Below are 23,387 nucleotides of genomic sequence, written 5' to 3' on the forward strand. Positions count from 1 at the left end.
GGCTAGAAAGTGTATTGGTTATCTATTATCTCATAAGAAATTACCCCAAAGTTTAACAGCTTAAAACAACAAACATTTATTATCTTTCAAGTCCTATGGATTAGGACTTGGAGAGGGGTAGCCTGAGTTGTTCTTATCTCAGGGTAGATCGTGGGGTTATAATCAATATGTTGGCTGGGGCTGTGCTCATCTGAAAGCTCAACCGGGGCCGGAGGATCTGTTTCCACTATTGCTCACCCATTGCTGTTGGCAGGAGGCCCCAGCTCCTCACCACATGCACCTAACCACAGGCTGCTTGAGTGTGCTCATGACAAGGCAGCTGGCTTCCCCCAGTGAGTGACACGGAAGGGAGGGCCAAGAGGAATCCACCATGCCTTTTATGAGCTAGTCTTGGATGTCATATCCCGTCACTTCTGCTTTATTCTACTCATTAGGAGTGAGTCATTAAGCCCAGCCCACACTCAAGGGGAGGGGAATTCATTTCCATCTCTTGAAGAAAAAGAGTGTCAATGACTTTATGGACCTATTTTAAAACCATCATAGAGAATCTTAGGCCCCTTTCCTGCAGAAGGGAAGACACGTGGAGCTGCGTAGTGGAACATTCTTTGGAAGTTGTACCGTGTTGGCTGGAAGTGAGTTTGCCATGTTTACAACAACCTGTTTGCTTGCGTTGTCCAGGAAACCACAGTGACAACAGTAACGATAGCGTACATTTACTGAGTGCCCGCTGTCAGCCAGACACGGTGCATGCGTCTCCTCCCTGGATCCTCGCCACACATCTTTATGGTAGGCACAATCCTCTCCATCTCACAAGTAGGAAAACTGGGACTCAGAGTGGGAGAGTGGCTTGCCCAAAGTCACACAGCTATGAAATGTCTGAGCTTGAATTTTCAAAGCAGGTCTTTCTGACTTGAAGCCCTTGTTCACCTTAGAGACTTTCTGGCCCTGTGCTATCCATTTGAAATATAATGTGAGCCACACATGTAATTGCAAATTTCCTAGTAGCCACATTAAAAAAAGTTTAAAAAAAGATGAAAATAATTTTAATAATATATGTAATTTAACCCAATAGATCTAAAATATTATCACTTCAACACATAATAGAAGAATTTATTAATGAGGTATTTTACATTCTTTTGCTTGTATTAAGTCTTTGACATTTGATGTATGTCTTACACTCACGCACGTCTCTATTTAGATGCCAAATTTTCAAAGGAAATACTGATTTACATTTAGATTCCATAAAATTTGCAGTTTAAAAAAGTAGATTGACATACCTAACTTGTTCTGAACATACCAAAGTTTTCCAATAGCTAAAATTAGTGTCAGTTTTTATATTGAAATTAGTTTAAATTCAGTTTCTCATTCATACTAGCTGCATATCAAGTGCTTGGTAGCCACATGTGGCTAGAGGCTATTTTACAATATTAGGTTAAGCGGTTCTGATCAAGTCTCCCCATGAGGAAACTGAGGCCCACATGAAGTCACATAACAAGCAGGAGCTAGAGCTTGTTCTAGAAACCTGAGGAAATGTAGGTAAGCAGAAATATTCCAGCCTTGCTCACCCATCCATCCATCTACCTATTCATCTGTTAATCCATTCTTTTTTTTTTTAATTTATGAGGGAGGGAGGCAGGGAAGAGGGAGGGAGAGAGAGAGAGAGGGGGAGGGGAGAGAGAGAGAGAGAAAGAAACATGTTCCACTTATTTATGCATTCATTGGTTGACTCTTGTATGTGCCACGACCAGGAATCGAACCTGCAACCTTGGGATATTGGGATGACACTCTAACCAACTGAGCTACCCTGCCAGGGCCTGTTAATCTACTCTTCATTTGAGAGATATCTAGTGCTTACCTACTCTGTGCTTGTCCTTGGAGCCAGGAGCTAATTTTTTGGTAGCTAGACTGATAGGTCTCTATGTACAGGGTAAAACTCAGCACCTCTCACAACCAAATGTGTGACTCAGATTTGACAGACACATGGAAATAGCAGAGAGGCTAGTGGGACTCTGACCTGCTCTTGGGGGTTAGAGTAGGTTTCAGAAGGAGACCTGAAGCTGATGTCCATCTGAAGGAGCATGCTCAAGATCAGCTACTACTGCAATAATGCTGTGGAAAAACACAACCCAATCTCAGTGGCCATAGCAACAAGCATTTATTTTCATGCCCCTAAGGCTGCATGTTTATTGCAGTTTGACTATTAGAAGCCGGGTTTGCTGTGTGGTTTTGGTCCAGGCTGTGGGTAGGGCTCAGATCTCCTCTATGTTCGTTTCTTCTGGAGCCCAGGATGAAGGGTATAAGCTCCTAGGGCAGGCTCTTCTCATGGCAAATCACTGGAGTTCAAAGACAAGCAAACTCACAAGCACATTTATGTACTCTTGGCATTATATCCACTCTCATTCCTTTGGCCAAAATGAGTCATGTAGCTGAATCTGACATCAGTGGGGTAGGAGGAGGGGAGGAATAATTGCTCAGTAGCAATTAGAATGATCATCAACCCATAGGAGTTAGTCAGGTGGAAGGAGTAATAGTATCCCAAGTGACAGATTCCAAGGTGGGATGGAACATGGTGCCCCCAAACACCTGGAATCTGGGGGTTTGTTTTTATTATCTTCATTATTCAAGACACAGCACTGTACAAGACTCCACCACATGGCAACTGAAAGTGGAACCTTGTGGTTGGACTGTGGTGGGTGATGAGGGTGGTGGTGGGAAATGGTTCCTGGCACCCATGTGGGCTGGTATGTGTGTGGGGCAGGCTACTAGGGATGTTAGGAATGACTGTTGAGCATGTGAGTGTGTGTGTGTAGGCAGGGGCAACATAACAGGCACCAGAGAACATCCCTCATGCTGCCAGCTTTGCCCCATGGGTAATTAGAACCAGCAAAACTGTTGCTCAAACATCCTCTTACCTGCTGCCTCCTGCTCTGGGCACAAAGGAAGGAGGTGACACCTCCCCATGAGGCTGTTAGGGTGAAGGTCCAGATTTGAAAAAGCACACTCCTAAGAAGCTAGGAGACCTAGGTTCAAATCCTAACTCTTCACTGATTCCCAGGTTGGAAGCTCTAAAAACTGGCTTTCTACCAGCTCTAAAATTCCCCTCTTGTGATTCTAAAAGGACAAGACTGAGAGTAAAGAGGGAAGGACCATGGTGAAGTAATAAATAGGACTTGAAATGGAACTGCTTGGGTCACCAGAGAAGGAGAAGGAACATTTTGTTCCCTTGGTGTGGTGGGTGGGAGGTTAACCCCCTCAACATAACTTCTATTGGGTTGTAGGTGCTGCCACCATGATGGGGCTTCCCCTTGGCCAATGAGGAGAGGACATCTTCTATGTGCAGTAAAACATTTGTTAGTAAACCTGCATATTTTTCCACTGAGAATCTTTAGATTGTAGAGTGTTCAGGAACTTGTCTCTAGAGTCTAAGAGTTTTCCAAGAGGAATTCTGAAATTTTGTACCTTCAAAATGGTGCTATGTGGGGAGGGGGGGCTCTGCCCACAGACACCTCCCCCCGCCCCCCACCACCACGGATGAGACTAAGTCTACCAAGATATGATCTGCTTGGGGAGGAAAGGCAACTGATCTCTCAAAGGAGAAGGGCCAAGAGCCTTTTCCTCAATAGGCTTTTATTAGGTTCATTTTGCACAGGAATACAGGTAAAGCTCATTAATTATTGTCAGGCAGTAAGGATCAAACAATAGATAGCATACAAAGAAGGCTCATGGCTACAAGACAAGGGCTTATTCTGAGTCAGGGTCTATTAGCTAAAGGGCTACAAAACTTTGGGAAACAAACGCATTTCCTGCTCGGACCCTTATCATTTAATTGAGAGCATTCTTAGCAAAGCAGGTTTCACAAGATTTTATATACTCTTTCTTAGGCCTGATTGCCCTGGGGAACCTGCCCTTTCCAGCACAGGGCTGCACCACCCTCTGTCATTGTTTCAGGCTTAAATCAGGCAGGGGAAATAAGGCAGCCAAGAGATTAGGAGACTTCTTGCAGACAGAAAGAGGACTCAGGCTATGTCAAAGCTGAGGGGCGAGGGTCCATCACCCTCTTTTGCTATAGTGCCCCAAGTCCTTCCCTGGGGGCCCTCATGACCATGCCTGTCTTAGGTTGTCCCTCCCTTGAGGAATCTTAGCTGTCATTGGCTAACTGATCATGCATTGGGGGCCAGGCAGGGTGAAGTAAAAGGGGCAGAGGCGGTGTCTCTGCCAGGGAGATAAGCTTTATCTCCTTAGTGGCTTATGGTTGGAAGGTCACTCACTCAGCCTTAGCCATGGTGGGTTACACTTTCTGAAACCAGGCAGGTTGGTTTCCAACAGTGCTGATAATTCCCTCAAATGATCAGATCACATCCTAAATTATCTGGAGAATCACAGTGACTAAAAAAAAAACCATAGTACAATTCCTGGCCTGTGTTTGCCCTTGTATATTTGACTGAATTGGCATCCAGCAATCATCTAAGCGGAGAGTGTAAACTTTATTGCAATATGCTCAAACCCCTGAAATCCAGGTTTGTTTCTATCATCTTTACTGCCCCAAGACACCGCACTGGTCCAGGACTCCACACTCTGGACAACTGCCACAGCCTCCTGAATGCTCTCCTGATTTATTTCCATGCCCTCCTACCCCCAAATAGTGTATCCTCCACACAGTAGCCACTTTATAGGCAGCGGAATGGGGAGTCAGCAGGGGTAACTAACTTGGCCATGGCTTCATGGTAAGCATCAGAGTATGAAGGGGAACCCAACCAGTCTGACTTTGAATTAGTCAGTCAGTGGTAAGAATAGCAACTTGGGATCAGATTGGCTTGTGGGTGGATCTCAGTTCTGCCATGCACTAGTTGTGCGAGCTTCAGCCCATGACTACCTTTTGTATTTTCAGTTTTCTTGCTTATAAAAAGGGTCAATAATAACCTCAAAGTTCTAATGAAGAACCAAAGAGGTCAGTTGCAGCAGGGCCTGTCAGGGCCCCCAGAGCCTTACAAATTCAGAGTTCTGGGGCCAGTGCCTGCATCTTAGTGACAGAGGGCTTTCTCCCAACCACAGTCTCACTGCGTAGGCAGAGCAGAAGCACTGAGGAATTGGCACATGTAGCAGCATCTTTCCATTGTGACTGCTAGTCTATAACTACCCCAGTGTCCTCTCCCCTTAAGTGAAATAATTATGAGGTATCTGTTTTACAGTGTTTCCTAGAGCTTCCCAACAGAATTAGACCCAGGTGCCCATCATGGAAACTGTCTTTATAACATAGCTTTTATTGGCTGTCTTCCCTTCCCTGACAATTCCATCAGTGTTTTCCCTGAGATCACCTATTTCCTGAGATCAGGGTCTGCTTCTGGGGAACACAAGCAAAGACATAAAGCAATAATTTATTCATTTGACAAATATTTATTAAAGCCTCTTATAAACCGGACTCTGGACTAGGGCCTGAGGATATTGCAGTGAACAAGACAATATATCCCTGCTCTCGAGCTAAAAGTCTGGGAATAGGCAATGGGAAATTAAAAAAAAAATGCTATCATTCTGCATAGTGATAAGTTTTGTGAGGAAAATGATGTGATGGTGATGGGAGCCATGGGTGTGGGTGGTCAGAGAGGGCCTCTCTGAAGAGATGATATTTAAGCTGAGACATGAATGATGAGAAGGGGCCATACATGAATCAACTTGGGAGAACATTCCAGGAAGAGAATAGTAAGTACAAAGGCTCTTAGGTAAACATCTGCTTGGGGTATTGAAGGAGTAAAATAAAATTGCGTAGTGGCAGTTTAGTCAGCTAGAGAAGACATACCAGGAGCAGTGAGTAGTAAGAAGTGGTTGGAGAAGAGTAAGTAGAGGCCATATCATGCAGTTTCTAGGACACAACAGGAAATCAGAATTTATTGCAAAGGTAATGACAAGCCACCTTGACTTTTCAGCATCAGAGTGATGTGATTTGCGTTAACAAAACAAATAAACCCTCTTAGGCTCTGTGTGGGAAATAGTCTTTAGGAGACAAGGACAAGGGCAAGGGCAGAATGGAGAAATGGGAAGTGGTCAGATTTGAGACATTTTGGAGTTAGAGCTGACAGGATTTGCTGACAGATTAGGTGTAGAGATCTAGAGAAAGGAAACAAAAATGACTCCTTAGTGTCTCCTAGTGCAATCCCAAGGATGCTTGGGTCATTCACAGAGATCGGTCAGACTGGGTAGGAACAGGTTTTGGGTGAGGGTGTGTGCGTGTGGAAATGAAGAGCTTTGTATAAAGTTAGAAATGGTCATTAGACGCCCAAGGCGAGGTGCCACTTAGGCAGCTGAACTATGGATCTGTAACTCCAGGGAGGAGGGGAAGTGGGTTGCATCTGGAACTCTTTAATCTATAACGCTGCGCTGTACAATAGAAATAAAATGAGTCACGTACGTAATTTAAAAATTCACAGTAGCCATATTAAAAGTAAAAAGAAACAGGTGAAATTAAATAATAAATTTAATCCAATATATCCCAAATATTATTTTAACAAGCGATCAATATAAAAATTATTGATGAGACTTTTTCATTCTTCGTCGTCGAGTGTGTTTTGCATTTAGAGCCCATTTAACTCGCACTCACATTTCAAGTGCTCACTTGCCATATGCCGGCTACCGGGTACTACTGTGTGGTTCAAAGAGCAGTGGAGGTTTTTCAAGCAAGGTGCCTGGGTTAGGGCACATACAAGAATAACCAGTGAATGTATGACTGGGTGGAGCAACATCTTGGTGTTTCTCTCTAGAACCAATTAAGAAAAATTAAAAACAAAGCTGGAAACTTGAATCCACACGGAACTCACAGAGGCGGCCCCTCCATTAGAACCACCCGGACGGGAATCCTAACGGAACGGAAGTCGCGCGGGCGCGCGCGCAGCTGCGAGCAGCTGAGAGGGCACTCCGATGCGCCGAGAGGAGCTTTCGCTGCGCGCTGAGCGCTCGAGCTGCAGGAGGTGAGCGGTGCGCGGGGTGAAGGAGGCCTGCGCACCCGCCCGGGGTCCGCGCGCGGGCAGTAGGGGCAGCTGAGGTCCGGGAATGCGCGGTGTTCGAGGGGAGCGTGGCGCGGTGGCCACGGCGCACACCCTGGCGTCAGACTGTCGGGGTTCGCAGCCCAGTCCCGCTGTCTATTCACTTGTGACGGACCTTAAACAAGTCGCCCTTCTTCACCCCACGCCGTAGCTTCGTCACCTACGGAGTAGGGATCATAGAATCAGCCTCACAGAGTTGCTGTGAGGATTAAATACTGTAATCAACGGGACACACATAGCACCACGCCTGACACATTGTAACCACCCAGTAAAATGTTTGGGCCCCTTTAATATGTTTACTTATACTGAGATGTTGTCTCATGGTTTTTGCCGACTACCAATTAATATCTGAGCACCCTAGAGTCCTTTACATTGTGCTATGTGAGCATTTTATTTGTATTAACACATTTGATCACTACAACGGACATGGAGGTAGGTACTATTATCCCTATTTTGCACGCGAAGGAATGGAAGCTCCTAGAGTTTAAGAAGCTCCCAGATGCCCAAAGTTACCTGGCTAGGGAGCAGTTGGGTCAGACTCTAGGATCCTAACCACAATGCTCTATACTCACCATGGAAAGGAGTGTGGGCTGCAGAAGTGAAGTTTCTGAAAATTTACTGTATGCCAAGTTGGGATTTAAAAATCTTTAATTCTCACAACATCTCTGGGAGACAAATTCTACTTTTCTCCTTATTTCACAGCTCAGGGGCAGGAATTTGACTTCCTGAAGGTCATGCAACAAGTAAGGGGCAGAAATTGGTGACTTGAAAGCTCACATTATAAAAGTCTGCTGTTCTCTGATACTTGAACGTGGGTTAGCACTGCTTTTGCCTCAAGTATGGGTAGCACAAGCAGCAGGCTGTCAGCTTGCAGAGGTAACAGGCCACATCTGCTCATTTTACATGTACAGCACCTGATGTAGCTATGAATGAGATTTGTTTCCTGCTTTCGGGCCCTCTCAGCTTATGAGAGATGACAAAGTGTTAAGTAGTGACAGTAAAGTGTAATGACTCTTCTAGAGAGTTATAAGGAGGCTTTGGGAACCTAGAGGAGGACCCCCAGCCTAGACTTTGAGGGTGGTGGCCAGGACAAGCTTCCAGGGGGAAGCAGAGACCTAAAAAGTAGCACAGGAGTTGGCCAAGCCAGTAGAGAGAAGATACACTAGCCAGAGAGAACAGCATGTGTAAAAGCTTAGAAAACTAGTGAAATGAAGTATAAAGATATCTGGTATAGTTGGAGTGAAGCAGTCCATTAAGAATATGTGGCGGAAAGTATGTCTCCAAATTAAAATTTTTTTTTTATTTATTGATTTTTTAAAGATTGAGAGAGAAACATCAGTTTGTTGTTCTGCTTATTTATGTATTTATCAATTCCTTCTTATATGTGCCCTGATCAGGGATTGAACCTGCAACCTTGACGTATTGGGATGATGCTCTAACCAACTCGGCTACCCAGACAGGGCTCCAAATCTTGTACTTTGAGTCACCTGGGTTTGTTCCTGGGAGGCAGTCACTGTTTCTTATACATTCTAGAGATACTTTGTGCAGTTACAGATATGTACCTTAATGTTCCTGCCTTCCTTCCTGCACAGATTCAGTCTGGCATACAGTAGGTAGTATCTAGAACTTTGCCTCCTTGCTTTCGTCATGTATAGATTCAGCCTCACTTTCTAACAGTTGCGTCTTACTCCATTGTGTGGATGTACCATGACTTACTTAACAAGTCCCCTATTGAGGTTTTTTGGCCTCTTTTTTTTTTTTTTGCTATTAGAAACAGTGCTGCAACAAATATATAGAGGTCATTTCGCACATGTCAGGGTATATCTGTGGGGTGAATGTGTAGGAATGGAACTGCTTGGTCAAAGGGTTTGTGTGTGTGTCATTTTGATGCAAAATGGCAAATTGCCCTCTGTAAAGGTTGTGTCTTTTTTCATCCCTCCAGCCATGGGCAGTAACTTGAGACTCTTGGAGGATAGAAGTCACTGATCAGGCATTATGGTGCCCCCCATGTTAGATATATTCCTTTTGAAGAAACTCAAAGGAAGATGCCTTCAGAGAGGAAGTGCTTTTCACAGTATTGGGTGGCAGTATAGCAAGGGGGCCAGCTCTGCTGCTTACTGGCTGTGAGAGCCAGGTAAAGACCTTAGCCTTTTTGTGTCTTTCCTCATCTCTGTGCGGCACAGTCAAGGTGTCTGTTGCCTATAATGCTTAGGATTGCTGTGAGAGTTAATATGCGTAAAGCCTTTGGAATTGTTCCTGCATGTGGTGCTACTTTATTTTGTCAGGGCTTCTCATCTCATCTCTACCACCCCTTTGTTTTGAAAACAGACTGCCTGGGTTTGCATCCCATCTCTGGCACTCCTGTGTGATCTTGGGCAAGCTGCCTCAGTCTTTTTCATCTGTAAAAAATAGGGACACTACTGTTAAAAGTATCTTCTTGGGTTTTGTGGGGATTAAATATATTAATATATTTGAAGGACTTATAGTTCTCTGTACACAGGGTTCAAAAATGTTGATGATGTCTGTCATTCTTTTGCAGGCTTCCAGCTGTTTTGGTGCCATGCATCGTTTACAGTGTATCCTCCAAGCACAGAGGTGTCTGGGGTGGGGGCCGCTGGCCTCTGTGTCCTGGCTGCTGCTCCGGGCCTGCAGGGCACACAGCAGTTTCTCCACCACCATATGTCCCAGTCCAGAGGGACAGCAGGAGGATGGAGTTCGGAAGGATTTCAGCTCCAGACTGGCCACCGGACCAGCCTTTCAGCATTTTTTAAGAAGCACTTCAGTTCCTCCAGAGAAGTTGTCTTCTCCAGATGTGGTGGACCCACCCCCGTATCTCACAGTGGATGAACTTTTAGGAAGGCACAGAAAAGGTTGATTTTACTTTTTGTCTCTCTTTGGGCTTTCTGCTGTGCTCTTTTCCAGCATCCATGGCCTGATTCTTAACTGTGCTTTAATATAGACTTGGCTTTCGAGGGTTAACAGTGTGGGAAGGCTTGCTAAGCTATGGAATCTTCAAGCTTCACCAAGTAACATTAGTGTGAAGAAACTTATGTTGTTGATACACATGACTGGGGCAGGGGGTAGAGTCCTAGTAGTCCTCCCTTTGGTTAACTTTGGAAACCCTGTAATTTCTGTTCTAATTTTTAGTTTGCTTTAAGTTATAAGGCAGCTTTCACAATTGGTGCTGTAGAAATTCACTCTATGTTTAGGTAGAGGTTTTCTTAGAAACATTCTGCAACCAATTAAACGCCTTAAAAAAAGTTTGGAGAGAGCCCTGGCTGGTCTGGCTCAGTGGATTGGGTGCCAGTCTGCAATCCAGGGGGTTGCTGGTTTGATTCCTGGTCAGGGCACATGCCTGGTTGCTGCACAGGTACCTGTGGGGGGCGGCACATGGGAGGCAACCACACACTGTTTCTCTCCCTCCCTTTCCCACTCTCTAAAGGGAATAAATAAATACAATATAAAAAAAATAAAAAAAGTTTGGAGAGAAATTATGGGACAATCAGACCTTTCCCCATTTACCTTGTTTCAGAAAACTATTTCCCTTTATAATTATTTGAAAAAAGATTTATTTATTGTTTTGAGAGAGAAAGAAACATCAGTTTGTTGCTCCATTTACTTATTGATTAGTTGCTTCTCATGTGTGCCCTGACTGGGGATCAAACCCAAAACCTTGGTGTATCGGGATGGCACTTGAACCAACCGAGCCATCCAGCCAGGGCTCCCTTTATAACTTAAAGATTTGGTTGCTATCATGAGGAGAAAATTAGTTGTAACTTGTTTTCATTGAACATTTTCCCAAGTACTACATTATTCATAATTAAATTTTTAAAAATTGGTACAAAATATCACATTGTGCTGAACCATGTTTTCCAACCTGAACCCTATAGTTAGAAATTGGGTTGTTTGAAAAGTTTTTTTGTTATAAAAAATACTATGTGTGTCAATTGTATCTATGTCAATTGTATCTATGCCTATGTCTTTCTGTCTCCATATACAGACAGAGACAGACAGACAGATAGATATCGTTTCCATTAAATATTTTTTCCAGAATAAATCTCTAGGAGTTAAATTAGTAAATCATGGAGTATGTACGCCTTGTGACCTCTGCTAGGTATTTTTCAGTCCTTTATAATTTGCTGTTTCCTTCAGTCCCTCTCTGACATAAGTACTGGTGTTTTCCTTTTTTTAGACAAGGAAAGTGAGCCAAGGACATTTTTTAAAAAATCCTGATCTTTCCTTTTCCCTCCCTCCCTTCATGTTTTCCCTCCTCCTTTTCTTTCTTTTAAAATTACTGCTATTTTCTATTGATTTTATATAATTCTTTGTTTAAAAGGTTTCATTTCTTTTTAGAGAGCCAGGGAAGAGAGGGAGAGAAATATCAATGTGCGAGAGATACAGGGCTCAGCTGGATGCCTTTCCCACGCCCCCAACTGGCCCGTAACCCAGACTTGTGCCTGACTGGGAATCGAAATGGCAACTTTTTTGGTTCGCAGGCCAGCATTTAATCCACTGAGCCACACAGGCCAGGACTCAACTTTTAACTTTATTTGAGTTTATTTGGGTCTGTAAATTAAAGTGTGCTGGTGAGGGCAGGGGTTGATAGAGGAATTTAGTTTCAAGGGGCTAGCCTGAGTGTGAAGTTGTTCTTAAAGCTTTGTGCAAATGTATTTTATGTCATATTACTGTGCTTGATTTCATTTAAGATGTTTGAAGTTGCTGTAGAAAGTTGCCTCATCTTTATTTTGTGGCTTTATGTACACTCTTGCCTCTGATACTACCTCCAGAGTCTGGAGAACCTCATTTGAGAAGGAGGAGTGTAATGTGTGGATTCAAATTTACTTTTCCTCTAGGTTGACACTCGGTGCTGTCAGCTAATCCCCCCTTTTCTAATTGTTTTTATGACCATATTTCCTTGTTCCTTACGTGTATGTTTTTCCCATATTTTAAATGACACGGTATATAGTTGGTGTGTGTAAGTGATGTAGCATTTCTTTTGTTCTGAAAGGCTGTCCTTAATTTTTGATACATCTGCAATTAATGGTGTCTTAGAATTGAGACAACTGGGGACTTAGTGGACAACCAGTTGCATCAACTATTTATGGGGCATGTGCAAAGGAGTCTTTATGAGACATGGTCCCTTTTTGTCTGCCTACCACGGAATCCTCCTCTCATTGCAGTCTATCTTGAGACCTATGGCTGCCAGATGAACGTGAATGACACAGAGATAGCCTGGTCCATTTTACAGAAGAGTGGCTACCTAAGGACCGATAATCTCCAAGAGGTACACAATTACTATTTGCCTGTGTTGTCTGGGCCTGGGCGAGACTCTGTATTTGTGCCAGTTCTTAGATGCAGTTTCAGGAGCAGGGTATGGCCTGCAGAAAGTGAGTTCCCTTCCCTGCGTGAAGTGTGTAGCATGGGACCAAGGTGTACATTTATTTCATTAGTTTTGAAAGTTTTATAGTGGTGCTCACTTTCAGGCAAGGAACTAAAATAAAAAAGGACTGCATGTCCTGACTGGCATGGCTCAGTTGGTTGAGTGTCGTCCTGCAAAGTAAAAGGTCAGTGGTTTCCTAGTCAGGGCACATGTCTGGGTTGCAGGCCCGGCACCTGGGTGGGGCATGTGTGAGAGGCAATCACCGATTGATGATTCTCTCTCTCTCTTTCTCCCTTCCCCTCTCTCTAAAAGTAAATAAATAAATAAATAAATAAATAAAGTCATTTAAAAAAAAAGGTGAAATAATTTTTTAAAAAATGGATTGCAGGGAGGTAGGAATGGGAGTTAATGTTTTGTAGGTACAGAGTTTTAATTGGAGAAGATGAGATAGTTCTGGAAGGTTGAAGGTGGCAGTGGTTGCACAACAATCAGAATGTATTTAATGCCACTGAACTGCACACTTAAAATTGGTTAAAATGATAAATGTTATGTATGTTTTCTCACAATTGAAAAAATGGGCCACGGGCAGTGAGTGATCTTACAAGTCTGATTTCAAAGATCATAATTTTCTTTTTTTTCTTTGCTCTTCACTCAGGCTGATGTGATCCTCCTTGTCACATGTTCTATCAGGTAGGAATTTGTTCTTTACCTAGGAGTGAATATATCTTAAATAATAATGCCAGGTCTAACAGTGCCAGGCTGGCCTACCTATGGAGATGAGCCAATGGATTTGTAGTTTTTCGCAGTGTAGACAGTAATGATAGAACTGGTCAACCTTTGCTGAACACATGCTGTGTGTCAGGTGCTGTGCTGAGTACTATACACACACACTAAGTACTTCAATTCTTACAACAACTCTGTGAGGTAGGTGGGGGGTGTTATCAAGCCCATTGTATAGATGGGGAAACAGAGTGTGCTGAGTCACCCAACTTTCCCTAAGGTTTTTCTTGTAGTTAAAGGTACCTGTTTATGATGTTGTTCACATCGTAAGGGCTAGGGTACAGTCAGTGGCTAGGGGACAGCGTTCTGAGCAGGGGTGAGTGGTATCCGTCAGAGGTGAACATACCCTATTTTGTACTTTGTTTCTGTGTACGAGGCATGTTAATGTTTCCTCAGCTGGCTGTACTATCAGTTAATTAATCCAACATTTTTGTTCTGAGGGTCTCTGCTACAAGACACAGAACAAGGTGCTTTGGGAGATTCAGAAATGAGCCTTTCCTTCATGGAGCCTGGCTTTAAGGGGTTTAGTCTTATATGGGAACTAAGACAGATGCACAAATAGATACCGTATCTGGTGAAAAGTGCTAGGTGAAAAAAATCAAACAATAAAAATGATAAATACTAAGCATAGGCAAAGTATAGTTAAAGTAATATGGTAGTTAAAAGGAAGGAGAATAAATTCTCCAACAGTGGAGTTGGGGAAGGCTTTGTGAAGTAGATTGTTTCTGAATTTGGCTTACAGGCTTGTCAGGATTTCAAGATGGGCAGGAAGGGCGCCATTCCAGGACTATTATAGCAAGTGTTGCTTCTTCAACTGGCTCCCTGCCTACTTTCCCTAAGCCTAAAGGTTGGGTGTTCATTTAAAGCATTGAAGGTTTTTATTTTATTCTCATTGTTCTACCCTTTTAGATAACTCTATAGTTTATTTGCAAGTTCAAGTCTACTTCTTGATCTCTGTAGGGAGAAGGCTGAACAGACCATCTGGAATCGTTTACATCAGCTTAAAGCCCTGAAGACCAAACGGCTCAGTTCCCGAGTACCCCTGAAGGTTGGGATTCTAGGTATCTGGTAATTTGCAAATTTTGTGAGTTTGGAGACTTGGGCTTTATGTGCTAGGGTTTTCCTTAGTGGTCAGACTCTCAGTGTGTGAAGAAATTTTATATACCCTGTGCAACTCTGGTACTTAAATGTTAGGGTTAAATGTTAGGGCTGGAGGGTAAAATGAGGTAAAGCTCACAAAAGGTCTTTTCATAGTGCCCTGAAGTAATGGGTACTGAGAAAGTGGTCTGTCCTTCCTGGAGTCTAATGCAGCTCATGGTGTCAGAGTCACAGATAGGACAGCATTTGGAGTCAGAGGGGCAGCAAGCATAAGCTTACAGTCTAGGCATGTTTCTTCTCGACTCCTGAAGCATATCCAAGTGAACATCTAGATGTGTACTGACCAGTATTGTAGCCAGTAGCCACATGTGTTTATTTGAATTTAATTAAATAATACTAAAAATTTACTTCTTTAGTTTCATTAGCTACATCGTGTCCACTCAGTAGTCACTCTTGACTAGTGGCTACCAGTGTGAACAGCACAGGTAAAGAACATTTCTTTTGTCTTAGAAGCTCTGTTGGGCAGCTCTGATCTAGATAGCTAGGGAGCATGTTTTAAAAATAAATATTCTCTACCTTCTTGTTTCTAGAATTTGGTTAATATACTTAACCTTAAAACAGACTGTGTCCCTTGTAGAATATATAAATTAATTCGTTTTGCCCTGGTTGGTGTGGTTTAGTAGATTGAATGCCAGCCTGTGAAGCAAAGGGTCACTGGTTTGATTCCTGGTCAGGGCACATGCCTGGGTTGCAGGCCTGGTCCCTGGTTGGGAGTGCGTGAGAGGCAACCACACATTGATGTTTCTCTCCCTCTTTTTCTCCCTCCCTTCCCCTCTCTCTAAAAATAAGTAAATAAAATCTTTAAAAAAAATTCCTTTTGATGGTGGTTCAAAACACAGTTGGAGCATATCCCGTTGTATTAAGTGATACAAGAAGATAGAAGGATTAGCTGAAATGTTTTGTTCCACTTGAGTTCCTTCATTATAGAAGTCCCTGGGCAAATCTTGGTCAGGAATTTTAGAAATCCCTCAAAGAGGTTTTTTAATGGTAAACATATATGACATAAAATTTACCATTTTAACTCCTTTTAAGTGTACATTTCAGTGACATCAAGTGCACTCACATTATTGTGCATCCCTTACCACCATCCATTTTCAGAGCTTTTACATCTTCCCAAACTGACATTCTCTACCCATTAAACAATAACTTGCCCTTTCCCCCCTCACCTCAGCCCCTGGCAACTACCACTCTGCTTTCTGCCTCTATGAATTGGACTACTCTGTGCCCCTCATGTAAGTGGAGTCATACAATATTTATTCTTTTTGGTCTGACTTATTTTACTTAGAATTATGGTCAATTATGTGTCAGAATTTCCTTTTATTTTTAAAAAAGATTTTATTTATTTATTTTTAGAGAGGAAGGGAGGGAGAGGGAAGGAGAGAGAGAGAGAGAGAGAGAAACATCAATTGGCCACTTCTTATAGGTACCTCGACCAGGACCTTGCATGCACACCCCCGCCACAGAGCAAACCCACAAACTAGGAGTGTGCCCTGACCAGAATCGAACCCTCGACCTTTTGGTTTATGGGATGATGCTCCAACCACATGAGCCACACCGGCCAGGACAGAATGTCTTTTCTTTTTAAGTCTGAATAATATTCCACTGATGGACACTTGGATTGCTTTTACCTTTTGGTTGTTGTGAATATTTTTGCTATGAACATGGGTATACAACCAATAATAGTTATTAAGTATTTTCAAAGGATGCTTATAATAAAATGGACCTTTTATTAATTCAATAGTCTTACTAATAACAATGGTTTTTTAGGGTATGGAGGACTTGGTATCTTCCATCCTTGGCATGGATGGTTGACTTATTTCTTACAGGTTTTAGCAGATATGGGCAAGAAGAGGGATAAAAAGTGTGAGTGCAGTTTTATATTAAATTTTATTTTTAAAAATAAATTCCTGATGCAAAATATTTTTTATTTGTAGCAACAAGTAATTTTCAATTGAAAAAAAGAGGTGGTTCATATCAGAAAGGTTTTTTGATGGTGGTTTAATTTTTCTGGGCATTTAATTGAATTGCTCTTGAGCCCTTTTCCTTGCTTTCTTGTACAGGAAGATGGAGGTTCCAGTGCTGTGGGAGTGTTGGGCAAATTTGGGGGGTGATGCCAAACTCTTAGAGAAGTTTCCAGCTGGAGATAAAGTATACTAAGAAGGCGTGAGACCATATGAATTCGGGAATAGGTGTTTACTTCTTTTTACTCCCAGGTTGCATGGCTGAGAGACTGAAGGAGGAGATCCTCAATAGGGAGAAAATGGTGGATATTTTGGCTGGTCCAGATGCCTATCGGGACCTTCCTCGGCTGCTGGCTGTTGCTGAGTCAGGCCAGCAAGCTGCCAATGTACTGCTCTCTCTGGATGAGACCTATGCTGATGTCATGCCAGTCCAGACGAGCCCCAGTGCCACTTCTGCTTTCGTGTGAGTTACTGACCAAGAGACGGGGAGTGAATTTCTTCTCTCTCACTTTAAAAAAATAATATGTGAAGCCCTGGACAGTGTGGCTCAGTTGGTTGGAGCATTGTCTGGTAACCAAAAGGTTGCAGTTTTGATTCCCAGTCAGGGCACATACCTTGGTTGTGGGTTCGATTCCCGGTTCAGGCGTGTGCGATTCCTGGTGCAGGTGCATATGGGAAGCAACCAGTTGATGCTTCTCTCTCACATTGATGTTTCTCTCTCTCTAAAAGCAATGAAAAAATGTCCTTGGGTAAGGATTAAAAAAAATTAAAATAACATGTTAATGTTATTACATTAAAAAATTAAAATATGTACACAGTACAAAAGACAAAAAATGATATATGAGAATCCTTTATCTCTATCAACGTTATTCTCCTAGGCCACCTCTCATAGGTGACGTGTTAGGTGTTTTATTTTTATTTTTATTAATTGATTTTAGAGAGAGCTTAAGGAAGGGAGGAAGAGAGAGAAAAGAAACATTGATTTGTTGTTCCACTTATTTATGCATTCATTGGTTGCTTCTTGTATGTGTCCTGACTGGAGAGCAAACCTACAACCTTGGCGTATCGGGACGACACTCTAACCTACTGAGCTACCTGGCCAGGGCCTAGTTGTTTTTTGTATAATTCTTTGAGAAGTGTGTGGTTTATTTTTTTTTTTTTGCATATATATTCATGTACATAAAATGAGGTCTTTCTTATCCTCCCTTCTATATTCTTATTTTTTTCACTTAAGAAAATATCTTAGGCTCTCCTGATTCTTACTCTCTTCCCTGATCTTTTTAAATTAAAAAAAGAAGTAGTTGACAAAATAGTTTATCTTTGTTGAAGAAAGTGGTTTGGTTCATATGCTGGGGTTAAAGACTAGTTTTTGAAGATAAAAAAAATGTCTGCCTTGGTTTTTTTTAGATTGGCCCAATTTGAGCATGTTGCCAAGAGAATTTAGAGCCACAGGAGCCGTGACCTTCTTCTTCCATTGGACCGAGACATCCTGCTGCTGTTACTAAGTTCTGGTGCTTTCTTCTCCAGGTCCATCATGAGAGGGTGTGACAACATGTGCAGCTACTGCATTGTTCCTTTCACGCGTGGCCGGGAGAGGAGTCGGCCTGTTGCCTCCATTCTAGAGGAAGTGAGAAAGCTTTCTGAGCAGGTGAAGGTTCTCCAGGCTTTCTTACAGAGAGTGGGTTTGTGAAAGGATGAGGACAGCTTTCTAGTTTTGCAGCTTGTGCTATCTCAAAGCTGTACTAGTTTAGAACCACACCTGGCCAGAAAAAAAAAGCTGGCTGTACATCTTTGGTTTGCTGAGGCCTTTAGTCATTTAGGATGGTCTCAGCAAATTAAAACTGATAATGGCTCTGGGTACCTTTCCCATTCTACTCAGGTTTTTCTTCAGCGTTGGAATACCAACATAAAACAGAAATACCGTACAATCCAACCGGTCAGGCATTGTAGAATGGGCTCATCATACTTTTAAAAATCTTAAAAAACAAAAAAGGGGGAGCCATGAGTTGCCTCCCAAAATTTGATTATGTTAGTCATGTTTACATATAATTTTCTAAATTGTGATGAATCACTTTGTATTCCAATTGACCATTTTCAGAAGAAAGAGCCAAAGTCATCTTATCCTCAGGTTTATATAGAGATCCACTGGGGGATGGCTCTTGGCAGGGCCCTGTAGATCTCGTAACATGGGTAGGAGGGTATACATGTGTTTCCATACCTACAGGTCCTGTCTGGCTACCAGCCAAAAGAGCAAATGCCTTATCAAACAAAAACTGTTCCAGACCCTCCATAATAATCTACAATGGCTGAACCCTAAAACTGGTTCAGTGGACTGAATTTACGAGTTTGGGTCATGGCAGCCCTTGGATGCCTCCTTGTCTTAATCCTTATTTGTGCTTTACGATATATATGGAGGTGGTTTTCTTGAGATCGAATTCGGAACAGCAAATAGTAGGTTTCACAGGCTTAACAACTACAGTTGATTTTACAAAAAAAAAAAAGGTGGGGGGAGATGTTGGGAACTGCCCTGCCTGGTTTTAGAAGCTGTAATCCCCTGTGGTTAAGGTTGAGTAAAGGATCTTGGGACCACAAGCCACTTGGGAGACAAAGCTTATCTTGTAGGGGCACCACCCCTGCCCCCTTTCTCTTCACCCTGCTTGGCCCCAGGGGAATGACTGGTTAGCCAATGCTGGGTAAGATTCCTTAAAAGAGGGATGACCTAAGACAGGTACAGTCACAAAGGGCCCCCTGGGAAGGACTTGGGGGGCTATAGAAAAAGGGGGTGATGGACCCTCACCCCTCGGCTTTGACCTAGCTTGAGTGCTCATTCTGTCTGCAGGAAGTCTCCTAATCTCTTGGCTGCCTTAGTTCTGCCTGACTTAAGCCTGAAACAATGATGGAGGTGGATGTGGCCTTGTGCTGAAAAGGGCAGGTTCCCTAGGGCAATTGGGCCAGAGAAAGAATGCATAAAATCTTATGAAACCTACTTTGCTGATACCCTCAATTTAAATGATAAGGGTCCAAGCAGGAAGTGAGTTTGTTCCCCATAGTTTTATGGCCCTTTAACTATCTGGTCCTGACTCAGAATAAGCCCTCAGGAGTTCTTTGAATGTTATCTGTTGTTTAATCATTTCTGCCTGACAATGATTGATGAGTTTTATGTATACACCCTGTATTCCTATGCAAATTGAACCCAATAAAAGCTTGTCAAGGCAAGGGTTGAGGTGCTCTCCCCTTAAGAGAGAAGTTGCACCATCCCTTTTCCTCCACAGGACTTGGTAGTCTGTGTGAATGTGTCTTATCCATAACACTGCGGACCTCAGGAGCTGGGATCCTCGTCAGTTTGCCACCCACAAATTATAGGCAGATCTGCTGTGAAGTTTGCTTAGGAGGCAGCACAGTAGAATGTTTTTAAACTACCTGGCACAGAGTAATTTTTTTACAGAATGATTTATTTTATTAGTCTGTCTATTCTAGGGAAACCTAAATCTCTTGTTCATTTTACCATGGGCCAACTCACCGAGAATAGCTGAGGGTGGCAAATCAGAGCAGGAGCCAGAGGGGGGAGATACCTAGTGCATTCTTCCTATTGGTAGCTGGTCCCTTGAGGTCTCTCCTTACCCCTAGGCCTGAATCTTCTAGCCTTGCAGAATAGGACAATAGGTGGGAATGTGGAGCTTTTCTTTTGCTATAGTTTCCCTACTTCCCTGCTTTCTTGGCTCAGGAGCCAAGGGAGGATAATTCTCCTGCTTCAGTTTTAAGTCAGCAGCTTGCCTTTGTTCTTTTTTTCTCCTTTTTTAAATATTTTATTTATTTGTTTGTTTTTAAAAGATTTTATTTATTTTTTTTTTAGAGAGAGGGGAAGGGAGGGAGAAAGGGAGAGAAACATCAATGTGTGGTTGTCTCTCACTTGGCCCCCACGGGGACCTGGCTTGCAACCCAGGCATGTGCCTTGACTGGGAATTGAACTGGAGACTCTTTGATCTACAGCCCACACTCAATCCACTGAGCTACACCAGCCAGGGCTATTTATTTATTTTTAGAGAGAGGGGAAAGGAGAGAGGAAAAGAAACATTAATCGATTACCTCTTGTACGCACCCCAGCTGGGGATTAAACTGGCAACCCAGGCATGTGCCCTGACCAGGAATCGAACTGGCAACCTTTCGCTTTATGGGAGGACCCCCAGCCAGCTGAGCCACACCCATCAGGGATGCCTTTGTTATTACTCTCTGGCAATGTTCTTTTCTTTTTCCTCTATCTCCAGATTCTCAGTTTCCTGGTTTGGTCCCTGGCTGCTCACACAGGCACTGTGAGGTACTCTCCATAGTCTACTTCTGCAAGTGCTTCCTGGTCTAAATTGTCTCCTTCCTCTCTCTTTCCATCTCCCTCACAGTACCAAAACTCACTCTCTCAGCATAGAGACATTCTGTGTAAGTAGGTTGAGGTGATGGCAAAAACTCCCTGACCTTTCTAAGGTATTTGCATATAAAAGGAGGAACTTAACATTAAGGTGAATCTTAGTGAATTCAAAGCCTACTGACCAGTGAAAAATTATGATTCTGTGTTGTGTTTTAAAGTATCTGTTAGTCACTTACTTATTTTACTTGTAGAGCAACTTTTTAAAAGATGTTTCTTTCATTTAATTTTTAGACTACAGTTGCAAAGAGAATAGGATATCATTCCTTTAACACAGCAATTCAAACTTTTTAATCTCATGGCACACATAAACTAATTACTAAAATTCTGTGGCTCACCGAAACATATTATTTTTTTGCTGATCTGACAAAAAAAGACAAAAATATACTTTTGATCCATTCACATTGGATGACTATAGTGTTGGCTGTTGTCATTTTTTAATTTGACAATCTAAGATAAAAGAGGTCAGTGTCCCTGACTAAATAGTCTGGTATTGCTTGTTTTAAAAATTCTTGTGGCAACCCTGGCTGGTGTAGTTCAGTGGATTGAGCATGGGCCTGCCTGCAAAGCAAAGGGTTTCCAGTGTGATTCCTAGTCAAGGACACATGCCTGGATTGCAGGCCAGGTGCCCAGTAGGGGGTGTGCAAGAGGCAACCACACATTGATGTTTCTTTCCCTCTCTCCCATCCTTTCCCTCTCTCTAAAAATAAATAAATAAATTAAAAAAAAAACAAATCTTGCGGCACACTGGTTGAAAATTGCTGCTTTAACAGAATGTTGTTTATTCATTCAAACAATGGTTATTGGTTGGAAGTCATTTAAATAAGCAGTCTTTTTAACGCCTCTGTTATTTTTTTATATAAAAAAATTGAAATACACAGGAAAGAGAGAATAGTATTTTGATCCCTCTTCCCTACTTGAATTTAATAATTGTTACATTTAGCCATTTTGCTTTATCTATTTTTTGTTTGTATAGTATTTCAAAGTATAGCATGACATTTCACTCTTACATAATGCATGTCTAAAAAATAAGGAAATTTTCAGTACCATTAATTCTAACAAGATTAACAAAAATTGCTAAATATTATCTCAATGCTAGCCCACCCATCTTTAAATTTTCTTACTTGTCTTGTTATTCTTTTTGCATTTGATTGCTATGTCTTTTTATATGTGTGTGTATTTTACTTAGTTTTATATCCTGCTTTGTTTGTTTTTATAAACTTTCTGTTTTGGCATAACTTTAAATTTACCCAAAAGTTGCAAAGATGGAGTTACCTCTAAATGTTAACATCTTACTACTTTACTTTGGTACTCTTGTCAAAACTAAAAAGAACTACATGTTGGTACATTACTATTAGCTAATTTCAGACATTTTTTCTGATTTTGCCAGTTTCCCTACACTAACGTCTTTTTTCTTTTTTAGGATCCAGTCCAGGATCCACATTGCATTTAATTAATTTGATTTAGGGTGTTATGAATTAACCATTATTGAACATTCAGTGTGCTACTAGGGTTTTGCTACTCTAAAAAATGTTTTGAAAATTAATGTTTACATAAGATTTTATTCTGAAGTTCAGTCTTCACACAAGATGCCCAAGCATGAAATTATTGGGTTAAAGACAGAACATGTTTATGGATGGCTCTTGGTAGGTTTAATTAGTGATTTCGCATGAAATGACCAAACTAGTTTTTAAATTGCTTTCAGTATATTCATTTCCTCCTTTACAGGGGCTGAAAGAAGTGACGCTACTTGGTCAGAATGTTAATAGTTTTCGGGACAATTCAGAGGTCCAGTTCAACAGTGCGGTGTCCACCAGTCTCAGCCGTGGCTTCTCTGCCAACTATAAAACCAAGCAAGGGGGCCTTCGTTTTTCGCACCTTCTGGATCAGGTCTCCAGAATAGATCCTGAAATGAGGATCCGCTTTACCTCTCCTCACCCCAAGGATTTTCCTGATGAGGTAAGTATTGACAGTTAATGATACAAACTGGTATCAGTATCCTTAAGCATTTCTGTCTGGGACAGACTGAACATGATTTGAGCAAAGTGAAGGATTTAGGTAATTCATGTGTTTAGTTTAATTAGCCTCTTAATTACTTGAAAATTAACTTTGGCAGAGAATAGTGGGGGTGGTATTCCTTTCTGCAAGATTCTTTGGTGAGACTTTAATGACCTTTAATGTATTCTATTTGATCAGGTTCTGCAACTGATTCATGAGAGAGACAACATCTGTAAACAGATCCACCTACCAGCCCAGAGTGGAAGTAGCCGTGTACTGGAAGCCATGCGGAGAGGGTCAGATTTGCTTGGGGAGGGGGTATCCCATACCTTTCAATGTCTCCTTAAGAACCAGTGTCTAAATTTTTAGCATAATATGTGGCAAATAGTAGTCGTTCAATAAATATGTGTTATATGAATAAACCCATCGACATTGTAAGTATAGATGAAGGACTGGATCACTCATTTCATTTGTTTAGCATGCTTTTTATTAAGCACCTACTATGTGGCACACTCTGAGATTTTAATCCTTTTAGCTTTTTTTTTAAAGCAATTTAAAAAAGATTTTATTTATTTTTTTAGAGAGAGGAGAAGGGAGGGAGAAAGAGATAGATGCATAAGTTGTTTGCCTCTTGTACACCCTCAGCTGGGGATCTGACT

General features: G+C 42.0%; 1 protein-coding gene across 2 annotated transcripts in view; it reads left to right on the forward strand.

Annotated features, from left to right (window-relative positions):
• Positions 1–6,801: 6,801 nt before the first annotated feature.
• Positions 6,802–23,387, forward strand: part of CDK5RAP1 (CDK5 regulatory subunit associated protein 1) — a 32,820-nt gene continuing 16,234 nt past the window's right edge. For both annotated transcript variants that reach the window (XM_045832983.1, XM_045832984.1), the window contains exons 1-9: positions 6,802–6,959; positions 9,574–9,904; positions 12,215–12,318; positions 13,070–13,104; positions 14,155–14,255; positions 16,566–16,776; positions 17,841–17,961; positions 22,459–22,689; positions 22,927–23,024. In XM_045832983.1, coding sequence (XP_045688939.1) covers positions 9,595–9,904; positions 12,215–12,318; positions 13,070–13,104; positions 14,155–14,255; positions 16,566–16,776; positions 17,841–17,961; positions 22,459–22,689; positions 22,927–23,024 — 1,211 coding nt within the window. In that variant the 5' untranslated portion in view covers positions 6,802–6,959; positions 9,574–9,594. The remainder of the gene's footprint in view (positions 6,960–9,573; positions 9,905–12,214; positions 12,319–13,069; positions 13,105–14,154; positions 14,256–16,565; positions 16,777–17,840; positions 17,962–22,458; positions 22,690–22,926; positions 23,025–23,387) is intronic.

Source organism: Phyllostomus hastatus, unplaced genomic scaffold (genome assembly GCF_019186645.2).
Source record: "Phyllostomus hastatus isolate PE091 unplaced genomic scaffold, TTU_PhHast_1.1 phas_contig_17, whole genome shotgun sequence".
In the NCBI taxonomy this organism is placed as follows: domain Eukaryota; kingdom Metazoa; phylum Chordata; class Mammalia; order Chiroptera; family Phyllostomidae; genus Phyllostomus; species Phyllostomus hastatus.